General features: G+C 41.1%; 1 protein-coding gene across 2 annotated transcripts in view; it reads right to left on the bottom strand.

Moving 5' to 3' along the window:
- Positions 1–11,699: 11,699 nt before the first annotated feature.
- The window catches only part of ZNF235 (zinc finger protein 235), a 33,121-nt gene continuing 20,360 nt past the window's right edge, over positions 11,700–24,460 (bottom strand). For both annotated transcript variants that reach the window (XM_045442042.1, XM_045442043.1), the window contains exon 4: positions 11,700–14,355. In XM_045442042.1, the coding sequence (XP_045297998.1) occupies positions 12,419–14,355 (1,937 nt within the window). In that variant the 3' untranslated portion in view covers positions 11,700–12,418. The remainder of the gene's footprint in view (positions 14,356–24,460) is intronic.

The raw sequence follows: 24,460 nt of genomic DNA, 5'->3' as shown, positions 1-24,460 counted from the left end.
TTCCTGGAAGTCCATGTTACTAGTGTCATTTCCGCTTGGAAATGTACATTTCTTGATGTGCAGTGCTGCTAGGAGTGAATTCTGTTCTCTGTGATTTGAAAATATCTTTATTTTGAGAGGACATTATTCTGAATACTGGTGTGTGTGTGTGTGTGTGTGTGTGTTTCCTCACAGCAGTTTACAGACAGTGCTGCTATTTTTTTTGGCCCCACGTTGTTTTCTGATTGGACTTTTCCCCAAATGCCAACAGTCATTTGAACCATTGTTTCCCTCTGTAATGTCATTTGTCTTTAGCTGCTCTCATGATTTGATTTATATCCTTGGTTTTTATTAGTTTGATTGCAGTATAGATAGGTCTGGTTTTCCTGTTTGAAGTACACTTCTTAAATCTGTAGATTTATGTCTTGCACCAAATTTGGATTTTTCATCTTTATTTTTTTTTAAATTATTGTCTGCCTTATTCCCCCTACCCCTCCTCCTAGGGCTGTAAATACACTAAGTTATCCCTTTTGATTATCCTTCTGATCACAGAGGTTCTTTTAAATTTGGGGCTATCTCTGTTCTTCAGATTTGATCATTTCTCTCTCTTTTTAAAGTTTGTTTATTTTGAGAGCGAGAGTGAGTGAGTTCAGGGAAAGGGGCAGAGAGAGAGGGAGTGAGAGAGAATCCCAAGCAGGCTCCACACTGCTAGCACAGAGCCTGACACGGGGCTTGATCCCATAAACCACAAGATCATGACCTGAGCCTAAATCAATAGTTGGATGCTCAACTGACTGAGCAAACCATGTGCCCCCAAATTTGATAATTTCCATTAATCTGTCTTCAAGGCCATGGATACTTTTCTCTGTTGTTAGCATTTTGCTATTTTAGGAACCTAGTGAACTTGTTTTTGTTATTGTCTTTTTAATTAATTCATTTGGTTTTAAAAAAATTTTTTTAATTTATTTTTGAGAGCGAGCGAGTGTGAGCGAGCAGGGGAGGGGCAGAGAGAGAGAGAGAGACAGAGAGAGACAGAGGAGACACAGAATCTGAAGCAGGCTCCGGGCTCTGAGCTGTCAGCACAGAACCTGATGTGGGACTTGAACTTACAGACCTGGAGATCATGACCTGAGCTGAAGTTGGACCCCCAACCGAGCCAGCCAGGTGCCCCTAATTAATTTGTTTTTTAAGTGAAATTCTATTGTTTACAGAAAAATAAAGCAGCCAGGGAGTTCCCATACATTCTTTCCCTCCTCCTCCCCCAACCCATTTCCCCCATCATTACCATCTTGCTATCGTGATACATTTGTTACTACTGATGAACCAATCTTGATCCATACTATTAACTAAAGTCTATATTTACCTGAGTATTTACTCTTTCTGTTGTACAGGTCTATGGGTTTTGACAAACACATAATATCCTGTATCTCCTGTTACAGTATCATACATAATAGTTTCACAGCTCTAAAATTACTCTATGTCCCACTTAGTTAACCTCCCCTCTTATTTTCTTCAACCCCCTGATCTTTTTATGGTTTCTATAGTTTTGCCTTTTCTAGAATGTCATGTAGCCGGAATGCTATAATATGTAGCCTGTTCAGACTGGCTTCTTTTACTTAGAAATATACATTTAAAGTCACTTCGTGTCTTTTTGGTGGTTCGATAGCTCATTTCTTTGTTTTTAATCATTGAGGAACACTCCATTGTAAGAATATACCATAGACTGTACGTCAACTCACCCATTAAAGGGCAACCATGTTCCTTCCAGTTTTTGACAGTTATAGGTAAAGTTCCTATAAACATTTGTGTGAAGATTTGGAGGTATATAGATAGGTTTTCAACCCCAGTGAGTAGGTTCCTAGAAGCATAATTGCTAGATTATATGGCAAAACTAGGTTTAGCTTCATAAGAAACTGTCAAACGCTGTCTTTCAAAGTGTCTGTACCACTTTGCTTTTCCACGAGCAATAAGATATCATTTTTGCGCTCTACATTCTTAACAGCATTTGGTATTGCCAGTATTTGGTGTTTTAGCCACTCTAATAGGTGTAAAGTGGTATCTCATTTTTTTTTAATTTGCAAGTTCCCAATGACATGACCTCTTTTCACATGCTTTTTTTCCATCTGTATCTTCTTTAGTGAGGTGTCTGTTCAGATCTTGTGCTTATTTTTAAGTTGGTTCGTTGTTGACTTTAAGACTTCTTTGTATATTTGGGATACACAGCCTTTATTAGATCAGAGTTTTTCAGGTATTTTCTCTGATTTTGTGACTTGTCTTTTTATTCCGTCAACAGTGTCTTCTGCAGAACAGAGTTTTTAATTTTAAGGAAGTCTAACATTTTTTTTCTTTCATGGATTGCGGTTTTGGTTTTTTATCTACAAACTCATTGTCAAACCCAAGGTCATCTAGATTTTCTCTTATCTTCTGGGAGTCTGACAGTTTTCCATGTCTACATTTAGGTTTGCAATCCGTTTTGAGTAAGATTTCGTGAAGGATGTAAGGTTTGTGTCTATTTCTTTTTTTTTTTCTTTTGCGTGTGGGTGTCCAGTTCTTCCACCACTGTTTGTTGACAAGACTTTCTTGGCTCCGTATTATTGCCTCTGCTCTTTTTCTCAAAGATCACTTGACTATATTTGTGTAGGCTTGTTTCTGGGCTCTATTCCATTAACCTGTTAGTCTATTCTTTTTTCAGTACCACACCATTTTGAGTACCATGCCTTTGTAGTCAGTCTTGTATTCAGGTAATGTCAATTCTGTGCTGTGACTTTATTCTTCTTCCTTTGTTGGCTGTTCTCAGTCTCTTGCCTCTTACACAAACTTTAGAGTCCATTTGTCCATATTTATAATATAACATTCTCGAATTTTGTTGGCATCATCTTGAGTCTGTAGATCTAATTGGGAGAACGGACATCTCGACAGTATTAAGTCCTCCTGTCCAAGAACATGGAATATCTCTCCATTTATCTAGACATTAATTTTTTTTTAATTTTTTTTTTCAACGTTTATTTATTTTCGGGACAGAGAGAGACAGAGCATGAACGGGGTAGGGGCAGAGAGAGAGGGAAACACAGAATCGGAAACAGGCTCCAGGCTCTGAGCCATCAGCCCAGAGCCTGACGCGGGGCTCGAACTCACGGACCGCGAGATCGTGACCTGGCTGAAGTCGGACGCTCAACCGACTGCGCCACCCAGGCGCCCCGACATTAATTTTTTTTTAATGTTTATTTATTTTTGAAAGACAGAGACAGAGCATGAGCAGGGGCAGGGCAGAGAGCAAGGGAGACGCAGAATCCGAAGCAGGCTCCAGGCCCTGAGCTCTTGGCACAGAGCCTGACGCGGGGCTCGAACTCACAAACTGCAAGATCATGACCTGAGCCGAAGTCGGACGCTCAACCGACTGAGCCACCCAGGCACCCCAGACATTAATTTTTTTTTTTTTTACCAGAGCTTTATAATTTTCCTCATGTGGTTCTTATACGTATTTTGTTAGATTTGTATATAAGCATTTCCCATTTTTGGAGCTAGCATAAATGCTATTTTGTTTTTAATTCGAACTACAACTTTCCATGCTGTTACACAGGGAAGAAATTGACTTTTGTATATTGTATCCTGTACCTTGCTCTAACCAGAAGGAGGTGTTTGTTTTTTGTTTTTGTTTTTTTCAGTTCTTTGGGATTTTCTACATAGTCTTTGTGAACAAAGGCTGTTTAATTTCTCCCTCTTCAAGCTGCATACCTCTCATTTCCGTTTCTTATTTGTTAGCTAGGACTTCCAGTACAATATTCAATGGGAATGGTGAAGTGAACATGTTTGCCTTATCTCTGATCTTCAGAGGAAAACTTCTAGCTTACCACCATTAATTTATTATGTTGTGCTACGTTTTCTTGTAGATGTTCTTTATCAAGTTCAGGAAGTTCCCCCACTATTCCTAGCTTACTGAGTTTTTATCATTGGAAGAGACGCAGTAGCACTGGCCTGCAGGGCACTCTCCTTGTGTTGTCCTCTGAGAAGCTTTCATTGGTGGATGGGGCCTGCAGTCAGGCCCAATGTCTGCCTTCAAGCCCTCTGCTGGGGCCACAGTCGGACTGGCGTGTGTGGTTGTGATCCCCATTTCCTTGGGCAGGAGTCACTTTGGAGTGGTGCTGGTCGTTATTGGGGATGTTTCTTTGGATAGGATCTGGCCAAAGCCGTATGGCGGGGGTGGGGGGGGGTGCAGGCAGATCTTCAGGAGATGTGGGGGCAGAGTGAGTGATACCAGCAAGGTCAGCACCGGTCAGCTAAGAGGGGACTTGCAGCCACCCAGAATTCCTGCTTAGGCCAGGGCAAGTCCACACCATGTGTGGCAGGATGTGTTGTGTTAGCAAGTTAGGTAGGGAGTGTTGGTGCTATGTTGGTTCCTGTGTATATCTAGGCTGGGGGGTAGGGTTGGGAAATGGCATCTACCAACTCCTTTGTTCCCAGAGAAGTCTCCCAATGATATCTGCCTCTCCAGCACATGCTCTGAGATTAATAAATCTCCTTTTCATATACCCCAGGCATTTTTCAAACTGCTGCTTCTCGCTGTAGCTCTTTAGGGCTGTTTGTTGTGCTATCTCTTTAAGGGTGAGGACTATTTCCTATTGCCCTCCAAGCTCTTGAAGAACCACCTGCTGACTTTTAAAGTTCCAGTTGTTAAGCCCCATTGGTTGTAAAAACTAAAGAAATTTGGCCCCTCTCGTTTTTAAAGCCCAATGTCATGGGGATTTATCTTTCCTGTGTGGGTCCCCTATGGCTGGGGTACCTGGCATGGGGTCTGGTCCTCTCCCCTCTCTGCACCCATGGCATCCCTCCCTCCTGCAGACTATTTCATAAGTCTATTTAGCTTTCATGTCTCTGCCCTTCCTACCCTCTTTGATGTGGCCTCTTCTCTACATGGAGCTCTGGAGAGTCTGTTCTGCCAGTCTTTGGGTCATTTCCTGGAGTATTTATAGTGATGTGGGTGTTATCTAGATGTATCTGTGGGACATGGTAAGCTTAGGGTACTCCTCCACTGTCTTCTCCCTAGACCTTTTATTTGGTTATTTTTTGATAGTTTCTATTTTTCAGCTAAGGTTTCTTGTTTTTTGTCCTTCTTTGGTGAGCATAGTTTCCTTTACATTTTAAGCATAGTTATAATAGCTTTTAAAAATCATTGTCTAGGGGCGCCTGGGTGGCGCAGTCAGTTAAGCGTCCGACTTCAGCCAGGTCACGATCTCACGGTCCGGGAGTTCAAGCCCCGCATCAGGCTCTGGGCTGATGGCTCAGAGCCTGGAGCCTGTTTCCGATTCTGTGTCTCCCTCTCTCGCTGCCCCTCCCCCGTTCATGCTCTGTCTCTCTCTGTCCCCAAAAATAAACGTTGAAAAAAAAATTAAAAAAAAATAAAAATAAAAATCATTGTCTAATTCCCACATCTGGATCATTGCAGTGTTGACCTCCACAGATTTGTTTTCTCTTGAAAATGAGTCATGTTTTCCTGTTTTTGTTTTCTCACATATCTAGTAATTTTGAATTATATCCTGGACATTGTGATTAATATATTCAGGAAACTCTGGATTCCATTATGTTCCTCTAGAGTATTTTCTTTTCTTAAATTTTTATTAGGCACTTAATTTAGCTGGACTCAGACCAAAAATGTTCCCTTTCCTGTGGGTGGTAGATCAAATTTTAATTAACTTCTGTTAGTATTGGCTTGGATTATTTGTCTCCTCTGTCTAGTTGAGGAGTCAACAAGACATTTGGGAAATGCTTATATACAGAACTTGGGGTTTCACCTCTCTGGCCCTCTTCCAGGATATTCTACACACTTTATTTTCCAGCAGCAGTTGTGTAGGCCTTGAACAATTTTGTTGGAAAACTTATGATTTTCCATCTACGTTTTAGTTGACCAAAATAGTGCAGGCTGGACTTGCTCTCTGGGTAAAAGCCATGAAATCAGGAAACTGACCTTGTGTTATTTCTTTCTTCCAAGTGTTGACCATCTCCAGAATCTGCGTGCCTTTTGTTCACTCTCAAATGCCTTTGGATAGTTTTTCTTGTACTATTTGGTCTAGAATTTATACTTGTCATCTGCTGGAGTTTTGGTGCAACAGGGACCATTTGGTCAGCAGATTTAAAATGCTTCTCTCATTCTTCATATATGGTTACTTGTTTACATATATTTACACCACTAAGCAGTTCACCTCTAAAGCAGTGTTTTCCAACTACATCACGGTAATTCATGAGATGTTGCACAGATAACTAATTTTAGCAACTGATCAATCTCCAAAGTCTTATTTTTTTTTTTTTAAAGTTTATTTGAGAGCACAAGCAGGGGAGGGGCAGAGAGAAGGAGAGAATATCAAGCAGGCTCTGCATTTTCAGCACAAGCTTGATGTGGGGCTTGATCCCACGAACTGTGAGATCATGACCTGAGCCGAAATTGAGTTGGATGTTAAACCAACTGAGCCACCCAGGCACCCCTGAAATTATTTTGTAAAAATCCTGAGTGTTGGCATTATTACTATAATAGCCTTCTTCTCACTAGAACTGCAATATGACTCTTACGTGAAAGATAATAAATTGGGGTTGGAGCTAGTGTGCAAAAACACGCTTAAGTCACAGCCTATTTGGACCACAAACTGTAGATTGCTTCATCTAGCATATATTCCTAACCCAGTTTCCTCTTCCCTGCCTTTCTATAGACTGGGAAACATAAACACTCTTGAAGTATTCCTTGCTGTTAGAGATTGACATGAGACACAGTTTTGGGCATTGGGATTGAAGGGGAAGTCTGATCTTCTTTCCACACATAGGGGAAATTAAGGTGGGAGAGTGAAAGGGAGTAGGAGTGATGAATTTTAGGTCCTTGTGAGTTCTAAAAGTTATTAAAATGAGAATAAAGAGGATATAGGCTGGCAAAATGAGAGTTGGTGATTGGATTGGAATGTTTAGATTATAGAGGGTTTCTGGTTACTTTCTTGTAAGTAAGATGTTACCATTGGAGTCAGGGGCTGAGGTGATGTGGAAGACAAGACCATTGGTGGCACAGCAGTCAAAGAACTGAGAGTCCAGGTTTTTGGAAGTGGATATAATAATCTTCAAGTAGTGTGACAAGAGTAGTGGCAGGGTAACAGGACTCGTTCTGGAGATAAAATCAAGGAACAAGAAGAATGAAGATTGGTTGATAGCTGCATGAAGGAACAGTGGGTAGTTTGTGCAAATTAATGGGCAGAGGGGAGATGGAGATAATGGTTTGGAAGGGAAAATGAACAACAGATACCTACCCCATGTCCAAGTCTAGTAACTAGTACAAGGAATGTGAGAGAAAAGAGACAATTTGGAAGAGTTAGAATCCTTGGTCGGGGACAACTTTCTTCGTTGACATTTCATGGTAGTTATTAAGAATGCCTCATTAACAGGCAGCTTTTTTCCAGTAAATTGTCCAAGTCTCAGAGCAACTACAACGGCACATCAACTGCAGAGTTTGGTAAACTTTCTCTGACCCTAAAAGTCTATACTCACTAGTTCTCTTTTCATATATTGATGTATAGATTTACATTTATATGTGTACATAAATATACACATATATTTTTTATTTTAATCCTGGATTATTTCAAATATAAAGAAAATACAAAGACTTAACCATTTGTAAACCACCAAACTTCTGTGAATCCACTCAATTTCCACCGTGCATTTTAACCTCCCCATTCCTGTGGCCTATCTACACAAAGGAATATATAATACAAAGATTAATTTCATGAAAAAATGAAAAGTGCTTATTGTATATTTCTAAGGAGGTAAATCAAAAACTTTAATAAAAAAGTCTAACCATATGTCTAAATGAAAGGAAATCAATACAAATAGAAACACATTAGGGTACTTATGGAACTAGAGTTTCATCAGAACTTAATTCATTTACCAATTTTTGTAAATCACAAGATACGGAGAGCTTGAAAGGGAATATAAACATTAAAGAGTCTAACTTTATTTCAAATGAGTAATATAAGTAGACTGAATGGAAACAAAAAAGAAATAGACAAAGTTACTTTTAAAGTACTTTATATACTTGGTTTAAAGAGAAAAATTCTTGTAAACAAGTCCTGAACACAGCCAGGTTTATTTTTTGCAATGCTACTGTTTTATTTATTTTTTGAGAGAGAGCACGCACGAGTGGGGGAGAAGGACAGAGAGAGAATCTTAAGCAGGCTCCATGCTCAGCATAGAGCCTCATGCAGGGCATGACCCCATGACCGTAGGATCACGACCTGAACTGAAATCAAGAGTTGGATGCTCAACTGACCGAGCTACCCAGTTACCCCCACAATGCTATTGTTCAGCAACTCAAAACTACTTGCTGTGTATTAAAGGACTGAATAATCAGTAAACAGATTGATGATAGTGGGAACTGATTTCCGACTATTGCAAAAGAAGTTAATATGGAATAGGGACAGACTAGACATACTTATTTGAAGTTGAAGGTATCTTCATTTCTCACATACATACATATACAAGGAGGACTGATACCCCAATAATGATAACACATAGCACGCAGATCTTGGTTTCTAAGTACCATTCCACTCAAAGGAATCAGGTCTTTGTAGAATCTGTGGCTGCAGCAGGCAGTATACAAGATAAACCCAAAATGCTATTAGACCAGAAATCAAGTGTTCATATTGATGATACATACAGATAGGAAAGAGACAGAGGGGAGAAGGGAAAGCTCCTGTAATGATGCAACGCCAATTGCTAAATATAGGAGGAATGACGGAGCAAGAAAGCCATCGCTTTGCAATCATCGCAGTAATCACTGATTCAGACCAAAGATATCAACAATAAAACTAGCAGGTGAAAGATTGTAATAAGGTCGTTGTTACACAAAAATCTCCCCACAAATTACTTATTAACATCAAAGGCAAAACAGCAATTTTATAGTGGAGAAACCTTGAAGTTGTCAGTTTATTCAAATGATCAAAACTAGCATCACTGATAAATATGTTTCCTGGTTTAATGCACTGAGAAGTATGTGTCATTCATGGAACATGCTTGCCGCACGGATTTGAATCTAATCATGAGAAATCACACCAAAATTTAGGGATAGTCTACAAAATAACTAGCCCATACTTTTCAAAGATACTGATTTCATGAAAGAGAAATACCGTGGAGCTGATCCAGATTTAAAGGTTAAAGGAACAGGACAACTTAACGACCTGTCTTAAGTTTAGATCCTGGAATAGAGAAAAAAAAACTGTCATAAACATATTATGGGACAACTGTGGAATTTGAATAAGCTGTAGATTAGAAAACGTTATAACCAAGTATGGTAATCTTAAGACACGTTTGCAAATTCCTTGACACCCCTCTTATCAAAAGGTGGAGTCCGTGCTCCCTGTCTTTTTGATCCTGGATGGGTTTTTGTAACTGCCTCCTCGAATTAACACTGTAACTTCTGAGGGTAGATTAGACGAGGCCATAGTACTTCTGCTGATTTTTGTTAGGATACTCTGAGCCTCCACGTAGTGTCCAGTCAGTATGAAGTGGCTCTGCGACCACAGAGATGGAAAGACATGCCCGAGGAACCAAAGCTGTGTGGGTCCTCTCAACTCAGGTATTATACAGTTGAATGATCTGCTTGGTCTGTAATCACAGTGGATAACCTAAGGATATAAGGGAATTCTGTTCTTGCACCTTTTCTGAATGTTTACGCTGAAAATAAAGGCTTTAAAATGCTCTCAAGACAAGTTAAAATTTTACTATAATACCCCCCTTTTAAAGGTAATTGTATCATACGTATACATGAGAATATTCTACATACATAGCACAGTATATCTAGAGGTATGAATATGATCTGATTACTTTTAAAGGGGACATAATAGATTGACATGCATCTATCTCCTACAAAACTGTGGCCACTCTTATTTGCATATCCTGGGTATTTACCAGTGTTAGTAACCATAAGTTTATTTTTCATGTGATTTTGCATAGTATTGCACTGAATAGATAAACCATAAACTGTTTTGTCAACCCACCTGACGAATGCAAACTGTGCTATAACCAATAATGAAACAATGAACATCCTTTCATGCGTCTCTGTAAACAGGTTCCCGTGACATATGGTGAGATAAAGCCAACCATAAGCACATCTGTAGGTATACATATTTGTTGGTCCACACATACTGGGAGGGCGCTAACCTAGTTTTCTCATGAAAGATGGTTCTCTCCTGCCATTATAGATCAAGGTCGTTATCTTTTTTTTTTTGCAGTTGTATATCATTAGAACATATTTACTCCAATATTTTGCTAAGAATTTTTTTTTATAAAATTAAGTATAAGCATCCTGTGTCCACTCCCACTTTTCCTATAATCTTGTAAGCAAAGCCTCTAGTGCTATGATTGCCAGGTCAAAGCGTATTATGATATATATTGACCAGCTAATGGTGTTCGCTCCTAACAAGAGGCACTGAATGCTGAATGCTGTGCAAATGGTAATCCATCTAAATTGTTACATTTAATGGAATTTCAATAAAATTCAACAGGTTTCTTGCTCCACACTCCCTTTGGTGGGGGGGGGCGGGGTGTGACAAAATTAATGTACTTGAAATCTGCTAAAGCCCCTGCCTACAGAGGTCTGGATGGGGGACTTATGCACAGAGAAGGCAAGCTGACCTAAGCCTAAATGGAAAAAGGAGAAGAAACCAATTATTAACAATTCAAGTTTACTAAAAAACTTTTTGTCATTAGTAACTACTCAACACTTTTAAAGAGTTAACAGTGAAATCTACCTTAATGGATTAGGGTCCAAAATTCCCAAGCATATAAATTGTACCATGTTATTAGATTGCTTAAAAACAGTATTTTTCAGTCTATAAAATACAAATTAATAACATTAAATATTACACTGTACAACAGGGCTGACACACTACAAAGAACCGGGGCCAGATTGGGGATGGGGGCCATTCACCAGTGCCATCTCAATTTGCACTATTATGGATGGCAGTATTATGTAATTTTCTGTACTTGAGTATCTCCTGAAATTAATCTCATTAAGGCTACTCGCAGGATTCCTTTCAGGGTAGGGGAGTGGAATTTTCAAATACAGTAAAACCTTGGACTGCGAGTATCTTGTTCTGCGAATGTTCCACAAGACGGGCAAACATTTCTAATGTGTTTTAACTTGATAGACAAGGGACGTCTTGCAATACCAGTCGTATGTGATGCCCAACGTCACGTGATCACAAGTGAGCCAATGGTTCTCTCTCTCTCTCACCGAACGATTCCCATGCTCAGATGCTGTCTCAGGCTGTGGTGTTCGGAGGAAATCAGTGATTTTTCAGAACGTTGGAAGGTACCCACAACAGGCACTAGTGTATTTTTATCACTTCAAAGCACCTATGGACAGTCCTTTGCTTTTCCATACAGGAGTACGCTTAAGAAGGCTTTGCTTCATTCTAGGTAAGGCTGCCTACAGATAGAGACCCTTTCCTCTGCTGCCTTCTTGCGAGTTACATTAAATACGGTATATGACAAGAGCTTATTAATACTGTACTGTAGCCAACATCTGTGCGACCACATACAAGGGCCCTGTGCAGAAGAAGAGTCCATTGAACCAATAGATAGCAGTGATTCCGTTAGTGACAGTGACCGTCATCCTACACAGTAACCCTCCTTTCTCTTGTCTCCCTCACACCAGCCACTAAGGTTTTCAAAGGTAAGTGCAGGTTAATTTATTTTTCCTTATATTTTATGATTTTGTATTATATTACAGTATTGTAATCATTTTTATCCAAATATTTTTGGGTTGTGGAACAAATCCGAGTTATTTCTTATGACGAAATTGGCTTAGGTATACAACTGCTTTGGATTAAGCATGTTTCTGGAAATGAATTATGCTCACGTATGGCACACATAAAACCAAGGTTTTACTGTATCTGTCCTAATGATAGATTTTCTCCACTTTGTCCGGTAATTGCTGGGCATCTCTTATGAGCCAAGCGCACTTTTCTACACAGTAGAGATAAAGTAGTGAAAAACATCCCTCCCTACATGGAGGTTACACTGCCACTGACATTAATTTTACTTGTCCATCACTATACTTTTGTTAAAGTCCTGCCCCTAATCTTCATTTATAAGGCCTTTTTCCTGGGTAGACTGGGGTGAATTTTGAAGTTCTTTTATGTCGCATCTCGAAAAATTGGGACACTCAGGATGCTGGCACAAACACTGGCCGTATTTATGGAAAAGGTTTTCTCTCGTCTGTGAAATCCGATTCACAAAGAATTCACCCAACTGTCCTTAAAAGACAGCACTTCACAGAGCTGCTTGCATGTGAAGATTCCTTGAGGCTTCTGAGTTCTGAAGGAACTTTCTACAATCACTAGCGTCGATTTTCCAATGGAGATGAAGATGTGAACGCTAACCGAAGGCCACCCCTACACACCTCACATTTCTACAGGTTTCCTCCAGTGTGGACTCTCTGATGGTACACAAGATGTGATCTCTGGCTGAAGCCTTTACAACAGACATCACAGATGTATGGCCTTTCTCCAGTGTGGACCCTCTGATGTGTGTGAAAATGGGAGGCCTGACTGAAGCCTTTACCACACTGCTGACATGTATAAGGTTTCTCTCCTGTGTGGACCCTCTGATGAGCACTGAGCCCAGCACTCCAACTAAATTCTTTCCCACACTCCTCACATTTAAACGGTTTCTCTCCAGTGTGAATGATCTGATGGACTTGAAGATTTGACCTCTGGCTGAAGGCCTTGCCACATGTATCGCATTTATATGGCTTCTCTCCCGTGTGGACTCTCTGATGGGCTTGAAGATGGGAGGCCTGACTGAATCGCTTCTGGCACGCATCGCACTTGAACGGTTTCTCCCCAGTGTGGACACTCTGATGAGCTTGAAGATTGGAGGCCTGACTGAAGCCCTTTCCACACTCTTCACATTTATAAGGTTTCTCTCCTGTGTGGACCCTCTGATGGTTGTGAAGATTCAAGCTCCAATTGAAGCGCTTCCCACACACCTCACATTTGTATGGTTTTTCTCCCGTGTGGACTCTCTGATGGGCTTGAAAATAGGAACTCTGACTGAAGCCTTTACCACACACGTTGCAGCGAAATGGTTTCTCCCCCGTGTGAACCCTTTGATGGCTCTGGAAACTTGAGGCTGAACTAAAACCCTTCCCACACTCTTCGCATTTATATGGTTTCTCTCCCGTGTGGACCCGTTGATGGCTGTGAAGGTTAAAGCTCAAGCTGAAGCACTTTCCACACTCATCACACTTATACGGTTTCTCTTCCGTGTGGACTCTCTGGTGGGTATGGAGATTTGAGCTACAACTGAAGCGTTTACCACAGTCTCCACACTTATATGGTTTCTCTCCGGTGTGGATTCTCTCGTGGGCCTGAAGATGTGATCTCTGGGTGAAGCCCTTCCCGCACACCTCACATTTGTAAGGTTTCTCTCCAGTGTGGACTCTGCAGTGAATGTTAAGATCTGTGCTACGACTGAAGCCCTTCCCACAACTTTCACATCTGTAGGGCTTCTCTCCTGTGTGAATAGGCAAATGGGCGTAAAGATGGGAGGTCTGGTTAAAGCTCTTCCCACACTCAAGGCACGAATAGGGCTTCTCCCCTGTGTGCACTCTCTGATGAGTCTGCAGGTTTGAGCTCTGGCTGAAACCCTTCCCACACTCGTGACACCAATAGCGTTTTTTTCCTGCGTAAACACTTTGTGGAATGGGCAGAGCTGAGCTATGGCGGGCGTCCTTCTCGTGTACGCCGTACTCGGAGGACTTCTTTCTCGAGTGTACCTGCTGATGAAGTTCGAGACTGGGGCCATCGTTGAATGCTTTCTCACACTGACGACAGTGGTAGGTCTGCTGGCCCAGAGGGGACACCTTTAAGATATCTTTACCGCAGTCTTCGTTGTGAGGTTTATCGCCATCATGGTGGTGTGAGATACAACTAAAGATGTTAACGTATGGAGCAAATATACATAATTGGTTTTTCATCTGAGTCTGCTTACAACTTCTCTGGTAATTCTGTGTTTCGCTGAGATATATTTTACTCCAAGAATTCTGAACTCTCCCAGCCAGAAATTCTTGATTTTCAAGAATACTGGAATGATCCTCTATAAGGTTCATTATACAGCTGTCTTCCACGGAAGCCTGAATACATATTCCCGCTCCCACTTGACAGGGGGAATCACACTGTTCAGGGAACTCAGAACTCTTTCCTTGAATATTTATCTTGGAGTCTTGATCTTTGGTGAATTTGCTCACGATATGTCTCTTGATTTGCCAACATGAAAACTCTCCCAATGAAAGGCACCTTACTCCTGCTTCGTGAAGAGTCTCCTTCTCGTTTTGATTCCTGCCTCCTCCTGAAGGGATAAAGAGAATAAAGAATCAGGGACAGAGAGACTGACATCAGCAAGGTGGTGAATTAAGAAGCTCCAAGCCCTTGTTCCTCAAAGGAAACATTTTTATTTAAAAAAAAACCCAGAGACTAGCTAAAATATCTGAAAAACAAAGGTCTACAGCAAACAATAGAATATCCGGTGGAAAAAAACCCACACATTTAAAAGGGAAGGAAATTTGGGATCAGCCCAGAGTGAGGGCTTAAGGTCTTCTCAGGTCTTTTATTTATTTTTGAGAAAGAGAGAGAGAGAGAGAGAGAGAGCATGTGTGCACAGCTGTGGGGTGCAGAGGGAAACACAGACTCTGAAGCAGGCTCCAGGCTCTGAGCTGTCAGCACAGAGCCTGACGTAGGGCTTGAACCCACAAGCTGTGAGATCATGACCTGAGCTGAAGTCAGATGCTCAGCCGACTGAGCCACCCAGGAGCCCCTTCTCTAAGCATGCGTCTTTCCTTGGGGGTCATTTGGGTATTCTCAGTACGCAGCTACTTGTAAACGTACTGGCAGTTTTGCTTATGGCAAGGTGCTGTCTGAAGGATCCAGGAGCCCAATTCCCTATTTCAAACTGGACAGAGCAGACTTTGTGATAGTCTAACCCATCTGGGGTCTGCTGGGGGACTAGAGACCTGCAGAAGGCTGGGAACAGAGATTCTGTATGAAGGACTAAAAGAGAACAGCTCTGTCCTCAAAAAGTTAGGGAGACCGTCTCTGGGAGTCTTTGTATATGAAGGAATTGAAAACCACACACATAGGTTCAGGCAAGACACATACTCAGAATATGCCTGGGGAGACCCCAGGGTTCAGAACGCACCCTGCACATTAGTGAAGATCTTCCCTGGACAAGAGCTGATCTCAAAAGATGTTTTTTCTAATGCCCAATTTGCAACAATGACAAAAAAATTAAAGCATACAAAACCCCCAGGAAAAATATGGCCTAGATTGGAGGGAATAAAATAAAATGGCAGAAATGAACTGTCCACGATGGGTAACGCCAATGCCAGAGTCTTTAGGACTGTCCAAAATATACTCAGAGGGCCAAAGGAGCAAGTGACATAAGCAGGAGGGCAGAGTGGGAAGGTCCAGCCCTGCTCCCATCCAGGAACGACAAGTAAAACACCACAGACAAAAATGACTTGGTGAGAACTTGGAAAACCAGTTAAGAAGCAGCAGCAACCAATATAACATTTAGCCAAATAAAAGCTGTGCTGGAAACTGCAAAACTTCCCAGAGGTTTTGCTCGCCCCACCCACCCCTGGTGAGTGTGTGGGGAGGTTGGGAGGAGGCCGCCCGGTTCCTGGTTCCTCTCTCAGGAAGCAAAGAGCAGAACGTGCTGGCAATGTTCTGACTGATTTGGGGGCTGCTGCTGCCTGAGCACTGGTGGGAAGAGGGACACGGTTCTGTGATGGAGTTTGCAGACCTGTGGGCACCTGGGGGGAAGAAATGGTCAGGCAGAGGAATATAATCAAAACCTGAGGTCCTGAAAAAAAGCAGAGGTGGGAAAAATCAACATGTCCAAAAGCAGCCACACATGCGGGGGTGGTGAGGGATGGGAAGGAATGATGGAACAGACCAGGGTCCAGGGAAGATGCACCCCAGAAAAATGTCAAGCTAATGAAGGTCTTCCTCCGCACACAGCCAGTCCACAGAGAGGTGGCTGTCCCCCGACCCCACAGGCTTAATTTTCAACAAAAGATCACAAGGCAAACAAAGAAACTCAACTCATGCAAAGGAGAGTAAGTAACTCTAAAAAACCAAACCTGCAGAAACAGGACTCTAATTTACTTGACAAAGACTTTAAAAACTTTAAATATGCTCAATAAACTAAGAAATACTGCCATGACAAGATAACGACATAAAATGAGGAAAATGACACCTGAACACAATTCTGAACCTGAACAATGCAGTAACAAAACTGAAAACTTCACTCAGAGTTCAACAGCAGCCTTGAACAGGCAGAAGAATCCATGAACTTGGAAGCCAGTTCACAGGAAAGCATCAAGTTGAAAAAGCAAAAGGAAAAAATGAACAGGGCCGAAGGGACTTCAAGCTGACGAGGGGATGAACTGTATGAGTCCCAGAGGATACGAAAAGGGGGTAGAGAACTAATTTGAAGTAATAGTGTCCAGAAGCTCCAAAACTTCCACAGGATAAACTCCAAAAGACCCACCTTAAAATACACTAAAACCAAACTGTGCAAAGTCAGATATCTAGAAAGGAGCCAGCAGAGGGCAGTCCGTCACATAGAAGGGATCCTCCATAAGATCACGAGCGGATTTCTCAACAAAAACCTAGCAGGTCAGAAGACAGTAGGATGATGTACGTAAATTAATGAAGGGAAAAAAAATCAGACAACTGAACATATTTCCAGTAAAATTGTCTTTCAAAAATGTGGGAGAAACAGACGTTCCAAGACGAACAAAATCTGTGGGAGTTCATTCCCATTAGACTTTACCTACAAGAAACACTAAAAGAGTGTTTGGAAGGGTACTGGACAATATTTGCAAGTTAGAAAGAAATGAAGTTCTCTGCTAAAGGTAATATATGGCGACACTTAAAAACCTGTATAATTTTAGGGGTGCCTGGGTGGCTCAGGGGGTTAAGCATCTGACTCTTGACTTCAGCTCAGGTCATGATCTCACAGTCATGGGGCTCTCTCTCCTTTCCCTCTGCCCTTCCTCCACTGGCAATCTTTCTCTCAAAGTAAACATTTAAAAGACAAAACCTGTATAATTTCAGTTCCTAACTTCACTTTTAATTCTGTTACTGTCTTTAAAATCCTATGGGTACACAATATACTTTTTGATAGCAATAATATTAAGGGAAGGGAGAAGTTGTAAAAAGTGTTTTTGTACGTGGTTGAAATTAAGCTCTTAGCAGTTTAAAATAGATTGTTTTAATAACCTTAGGTATTTAAAAAAATTTTTTTAATGTTTATTTTTGAATTAAAATTTTTTTTTCAACGTTTATTTATTTTTGGGACAGAGAGAGACAGAGCATGAACGGGGGAGGGGCAGAGAGAGAGGGAGACACAGAATCGGAAACAGGCTCCAGGCTCTGAGCCATCAGCCCAGAGCCCGACGCGGGGCTCGAACTCACGGACCGCGAGATCGTGACCTGGCTGAAGTCGGACACTTAACCGACTGCGCCACCCAGGCGCCCCAAATGTTTATTTTTGAGACAGAGAGAGACAGAGCATGAACGGGGGAGGGTCAGAGAGAGGGAGACACAGAATCTGAAGCAGGCTCCAAGCTGTCAGCACAGAGCCCAACGTGGGGCTCGAACCCACGGACTGTGAGATCATGACCTGAGCCACCCAGGAGCCCCTAGGTATTTTTTTTTTTTTTTGTGGTTACCATGGTGTTTACATAAACGTCCTAAAGAACGTACACCCAAAAAAAGAATCAAAATGCATCAACTACAAATAACACAAAAAGAGTAGGGAAGGAAATGAACAACAAACAAAGCTGTAAGACATGAAGATTAAAATCCCCTATCGAGGGGCGCCTGGGTGGTTCAGTCAGTTGGGCGGTCGACTTCGGCTCGGGTCATGGTCTCGCGGTCCGTGAGTTCGAGCCCCGCGTCGGGCTCTGGGCTGATGGCTCAGAGCCTGGAGCCTGTTTCGGATTCTGTGTCTCCCTCTCTCTGACCCTCCCCTGTTCATGCTGTCTCTCCCTGTCTCAGAAATAAATAAAAAAACGTTTAAAAAAAAAAATATCCCCTATCGAAAGACAGCTTGACAGAATGGCTTCAGAAACGACCCAACTATATGCTGCCTGTAACAGACTCGCCTGAAATCTAAGGATGTGCACAGGTAAAAAGTCAAAGGATGAAACAAGATATTCCAGGCCAAAAGAGTAACCAAAAGAGAGCAGGGATGGCTATACTAATAACAGGAACAACAACAACAAAAAAAAAAAAAAAAAAAAAAGACTTTAAGTAAAAAATGATTACAAGTCACTGTAAAATGATAAAAGTATTAACACACTAAGAAGACCTAACAATTACAAACACACATGCACCAAACATCAGAGCTCTTAAATAGGAGGCAAACACTGAGAATCAAAAGAAATAGCTCTGCAATAACATTAGGAGGCTTCAATACACACTTTTAATAATGGACAAAACAACTGAAAAGATCACCAATAAGGAGACAGAAGACTGGAACATTATAATTATACATCAGCGGGGCCTATGTTAAGTCATACAAACTACTTTTCCAGTCACAATGCAAGAAAACCAGACATGGCGGAAAACAGGAAAACCCACAACTAAGTAGAAATTAACATAAAATAGATCAAAGAAGAAATCAAAAGGGAAGAAAATACCTACAGACAAATGAAAACAAAAACACAGCATATCAAAACTGATGAGATCTGTAGGTAAAGCAGTGCTAGAAGGGAAAATCATAGCTACAAATGCATACATTAAAAAAGAAATCTTGTCTTTACAACTTAAAGAATTGGAAAAAGATCAAACTAAACTCACAGCTAACAGAAAGAAGGAAACAATAAAGAGAGAAAAATTAGAGAGTTGGTCTTCAAAAAAGATCAAAATGGACAAAGGTTTAGCTTCATTAACTAAGAAAAGGAGAAGACTCAGCTAGAATCAGAAATGAAAGTGGGACAATCTTACTGGCCCTATAGAAATAAAAGGACTCTAAGAAAAAGCTATGAATATTTGTAGGCAAGCAAATTGGATAAGCTAAATGAAATGGGTAAATTCCTAGGAAAACGCCTACCATTACTAAATGAGAAAAACACAACATCTGATGGACCTGTAACCAGTAAGGAGATCAAATCAGTAACAATAAACTTTTCAACAAGGAAAAGTCCAGGACCATGACCACATACCTTTGCTAATACATTTACCAAAATCAAAAGAAAGAGGGGGTATTACAAACGATTTTATAGAAATACAAAGGACTTTAAAAGAATACTATGAAAGAGTGTATGTAAAAAAATAACCTAGATGAAATGGACAAATGCCCAGAAACCCTCAAACTACCAAGACAGAATCATGAACAGAAATCTAAACTACAAAAGTAATTACAAAGAAGAATGAACACGGGAAAGCTTAGAACCAGATGGCTCCATTGGAAAATTCAACCAAATATTTAAAGAAGAAGTAACATGTAGGGAACAGCCCCAAATTCATTCTAGAAGGCAAGCATTACCCTGATTCCAAAGCCAGACAGAGATACTAAAGGAAAAGAAAATCTAAGTGCCAATATCCCTGATGAACACTGATGCAAACATCCTCAACAAAACAGAATTCAATAGCAAAATAAAAGGCTTATACACCATGACCAAGGGAGAATTATTCTTACAACGCAAAGATGGTTCAACATGGAAAATCAACCAATGTAATATACCACAACACCATGAAGAAAAAAATACATGATCATCTCAATTCAGTAAGAGCAACGGACAAAACTGAATAAACTTGCATGATAAAAACACTTATCAAACCAGGAATAAAAGGAAAATATCTCAACAAAATAAAGGCCATATGTGAAAAGCTCACGGCAAACATCATATTCAATGGTGGAAGACTGAAAACTTTCCCTCCATCAGCAGGAACAAGGTAAGGATGCCTGCTTTTGCCATGTCTATTAAACACAGTACTGAATGTCTGAGTCAGAGAAATGAGGCAAGAAAAAAAGGCACCCAAATTGGAAAGAAGTAAAAATGTTGACACATATTATGATTTTATTTGTGGAAAACCCTTAAGATTCCACAAAGAAAATGCTTAAGAAGCAATAAGCAAATTCAGCCAAGTTGCAGACACAACTAATTTTTGTGAGATTTTATTTCTATGCACTAACAATGAATGATATGAAATAAAAATCAATTACAAAGACAAATATAGAGACCAACAGAATAAAATAGGAAACCTAGAAATCAACACTCATATATATGGTCAAAAGGATTTCAGCAAGGGTTCCAAGACCACTCAACAGGGAAAGGACATCTTTCCAACAGGTGGTGCTAGGAAATCCCCATGTCGTTGCAAAAGAATCAAGTTGGGCTCTTACCTTACATCTTTCAAAAACCAATTCAAAATGCACCGAAGCCCTAAACAGCTAAAACTGTAAAACTCTTCGAAGAAAAAAGGGGAAAAGCTTCCTGTTATGGGATCATGTGATTACTTGCTCAAAGCATGAGCAGGAAAAGTAAAAAGAACCACTATGTTGCACACCCTAAACTAAAGTAACACTGTAAGGCAACTATATGGAAACAAAAGAAGCCAGAAAACAAAGTACTGGTCAGGATGAGGAGAAACTGGAATCCCGTGTGCTGTTGGTGGGAACGTAAAACAATGCAGCCACCACAGAAAGTTTGGTGATTGTTCCAAAAACCTACCAATACCCAAGATCATCCAGCAAATTCGCTTCTCGGTACATACCAAAATTAAATGAAAGCAGACTATCAGATTTGTACACAGATTGTACACACAATTAAAAGACAAGAGGGGCGCCTGGGTGGCTCAGTCAGTTAAGCGTCTTGACTTTGGCTCAGGTCCCGATCTCATGGTCAGAGTTTGAGCCCCAGGTCAGGCTCTGTGCTGACAGCTCGGAGCCTGGAGTCTGCTTCAGATGCTGTGTCTCCCTCTCTCTCAAAAATAAACATTAATTTTTTTAAAAGAGAATATTATAAACTTTATGCCAATAAATTAAAAAATTAAAGTGAAATAGGACAAATTTCTTGAAAGAGAAAACAAGGCTGATCTAAGAAGATATCTGAATAGCCCTGTATCAAAGAAATAAAATAAATTCGTATTTTAAAACCTTTCCACAAAGAAAACTCAGAGCCCACGTGGCTTCATGTAGAAAGTTTACCAAACCTTTAAGGAAGAAATAATACTAATGACATACAAACTCTTCCAGCGAAGTGTTTAAGACTGACTACTTCCTAATGTACTTTACCCGGCCAACATCACCCTGACACCAAAATCAGACACAGACGTTACAAGAAAAGACAACTACAGACCAGTATCTTTCAGGACCGCGGTTACAAAGTTAGGCCAAATAAACCCAACAATGTATAAAAAGAGCACAAAATCATGAGCTGGTGATTGTTTCAAGAATGACAGGTTGACTTAACATTCTAAAATCAGATGAAACACTTTCCTCCAAAGATAAGGAATAAGGCATAATCATGACAAAGTCTGAAATATTGAGAGAATTACCAAAATGTGACACAGAGAAATGAAGTGAGTAAAGGCTGTTAGAAAAATAGCGCTGGGGTGCCCCGTGGCTCAGTCACTTAAGCATCGGGACTCTTGGTTTCGGCTCAGGTCCTGAGCTCTTGGTCTTGGGATGTGTGGATCAAGCCACACATCAGGCTCTGTGCTGGGCCTGCTTGGGATTCTCTCGCTCCCTCTCTCTCTGACTCTCCCCCGTTTGCATACTCTCATGCGCTCTCTCAAAATAAACATTAAAAAGCTTTAAAAAATAATAAAAAAGAGACACAGTGCTAACAGACTTGATGCAGGGTTGCTACAAACCTTCAATTTGTAAAAACCACACAAATACCAGGAGCATAAAAACCCACCTGGAGAGAGGTACACCTGTACTCAAATAGCCAACAGTTAGAGGCACCACTTTTTTTTTTTTTTAACTTTATTCATTTTTGAGAGACAGAGAGAGAGCATGAGCAGGGAAGGGGCAGAGACAGAGGGAGGCACAGAACCCGAAGCAGGCTCCAGGCTCTGAGCTGTCAGCACAGAGCCCGACGCGGGGCTCGAACTCACGAACTGCGAGATCGTGACCTGAGCCGAAGGCGGACGCTCAATCGGCTGAGCCACCCAGGAGCCCCAAGGCACCACCTGCTTTTTGAAAGTGCGTGTTACACCGCTTAACTTTTACAAAGAACGTACGTGAGTCCTGGCATTTGCTAAACCACAAGAAATCCGAAGAGCGTTTTCACTTTTATGAGAAAAGGTGAAAAGTGAAAAGAGCATTTAGCTTTCGTTTTGCGGTGAGCCGTGACAGAGGCAGCGCGCGCCCCAAAGGGCCAACGGCTAACCTCCGGAACCAAAGGCAGCATCTCAGTGCCGGAGCCACTACAGCCTTAACCGTGGCTGGGAGCACCCGTGCTTCGTCTGTGCACCCACGAGCAAGATGTGTCCTAGGTAGCAGAAAGCCTAAGAGAGAGGTCATTTCTGGGTCTGGGAACAGTCAAAACAGTAAAAAATGTTCCATATAAATGACTGGTAACTGTTTTTTTTTTTTTGTTTTTTGTTTTTTTTTTGAGAGAGAGAGAGAGAGAGAGAGAGAGAGCATGTGAGCAGAGGGAGGGGCAAAGGGGGGAGAGGGAGAAAAAGGATCTTAAGCAGGCTCCACGCTCAGTACAGAGCCGGATGCGGGGCTTGATCTCACAACTGTGACATCATAACCTGAGTCAAAATCAAGAGTCGGATGCCCAACCAACCGAGCCACCCAGGTGTCCTGGTAATTGCTTCTTTAGGCCATTTTGGCTCACAGAAGACTTCATAGGAACCCTCTACGTTCAGAGAGCAGGAGAAACCTGTACGTGAAAAGATGTCCAGTATTGCTCATCGCTAGTGAAATGCAAATCAAAACCACAAGGAGATACGACCTCATGCCCGTTAGAATTCCTGGCATCAAAAAGACGAGAGATAAGAAGTGACGATGTGGAGGAAAGGGAATACTTGTGCACTGTTGTTGGGATTGTAAACTGGCGCAGCCAGTACAGAAAACAGTAAGGAGGGTCCTCAAAACATCTAAAACAGAACTACCACGGGACCTCGCAATTCCAGTTCTGGGCATATATCTGAAGAAAACAACATCAGCCTGTCGGAGAGATCTGCACCATGTTCACTGCAGCAGCATTTACAATAGCGAATACATGGAAACGAGGGTCCATCGATGGATGAATGCATAAAGAAACCGGGTCGTGTATAAGGGGGGGGGGATATTATTCAGCCATAAAAAAGAGTGAAATCTTGCCATTATGACAACACAGATGGACCTCAAGGGCATTATGCTAAGTGAAATAAGTCAGGCAAAGACAAATACCGTATGATCTCTCTTGTAGGTAGATGTAAAAACAACTCAGAGGAAGAGATCGAATTTGTGGTTACCAGGGATGGAGGGACTGGAGGAAAGGGACCAGAAGGCTCAAAGTTCCAATGATAAGGTAAATAAGTACTGGTGATGGAATGGTGAACATTGTTAACACTGCTTATGTGACCTATCTGAAGGTTGCTAAAAGCATAAACCCTAAAAGTTTTCATCACAAGGGAAAAAAACCCATTTTTAAAAAACCTCTAACAGGTAATGGATTTTAACTAAAATTACTATGGTAATCATTTTGTAATATTAAGTCAAATCATTATGATGTACACCTTAAAATTTTACGGTGCTATATGTCAATTATAGCTCCATAAAATGGAAAGAAAAAGGAGACATCAATACAGATACTACGGACACAAAAGGAATAACAAATGGATACCATGAATAACTCCAGGCCCACAAATTTAATAATCTAGATGAAATGGAACAATTCTTTGAAAGACACAATCTGCTAAAACTCATACAAGAAGAAACAATCTGAATAGGCCTACATCTGTATTTTTTTAAAGTTCACTTTTTTTGAGAGAAAGAGAGTCCGAGAGCGTGCACGAACAGGGGAGGGGCAGAGAGAGAATCCCAACCAGGCTCCGCACTGCCAGCACAGAGCCTGATGCAGGGCTCCATCTCACCAACCGTGAGATCATGACCTGAGCCCAAACCAAGAGTCGGACACTTAACCGACTGAGCCACCCAGGGGCCCTAGGCCTGTATCTATTAAGGAAGCTGAATCATTAATCTTTTGAAACAGCACCAGGCCCAGATGTGTTCACTTGTGAATTCTACCAAACGTTTAAGAAAGGCATTATATTACTTCTTTACAATAGCTTCCAGAGGACAAAAGCAATGAGAATATTTCCTCGCTCATTCTATGAGGCCATCGTTACCTTAATACCAAAATCAGACAAAGATATTACAGGAAAACTACAGACTAATATATTTCATCAACGCCAAAGATCCTCCAAAAATATTA

Source organism: Leopardus geoffroyi, chromosome E2 (assembly GCF_018350155.1).
Source record: "Leopardus geoffroyi isolate Oge1 chromosome E2, O.geoffroyi_Oge1_pat1.0, whole genome shotgun sequence".
Lineage (NCBI taxonomy): Eukaryota > Metazoa > Chordata > Mammalia > Carnivora > Felidae > Leopardus > Leopardus geoffroyi.
Note: the sequence above shows the minus strand (reverse complement) of the source record. Positions and strands in the feature narration are given on the sequence as shown.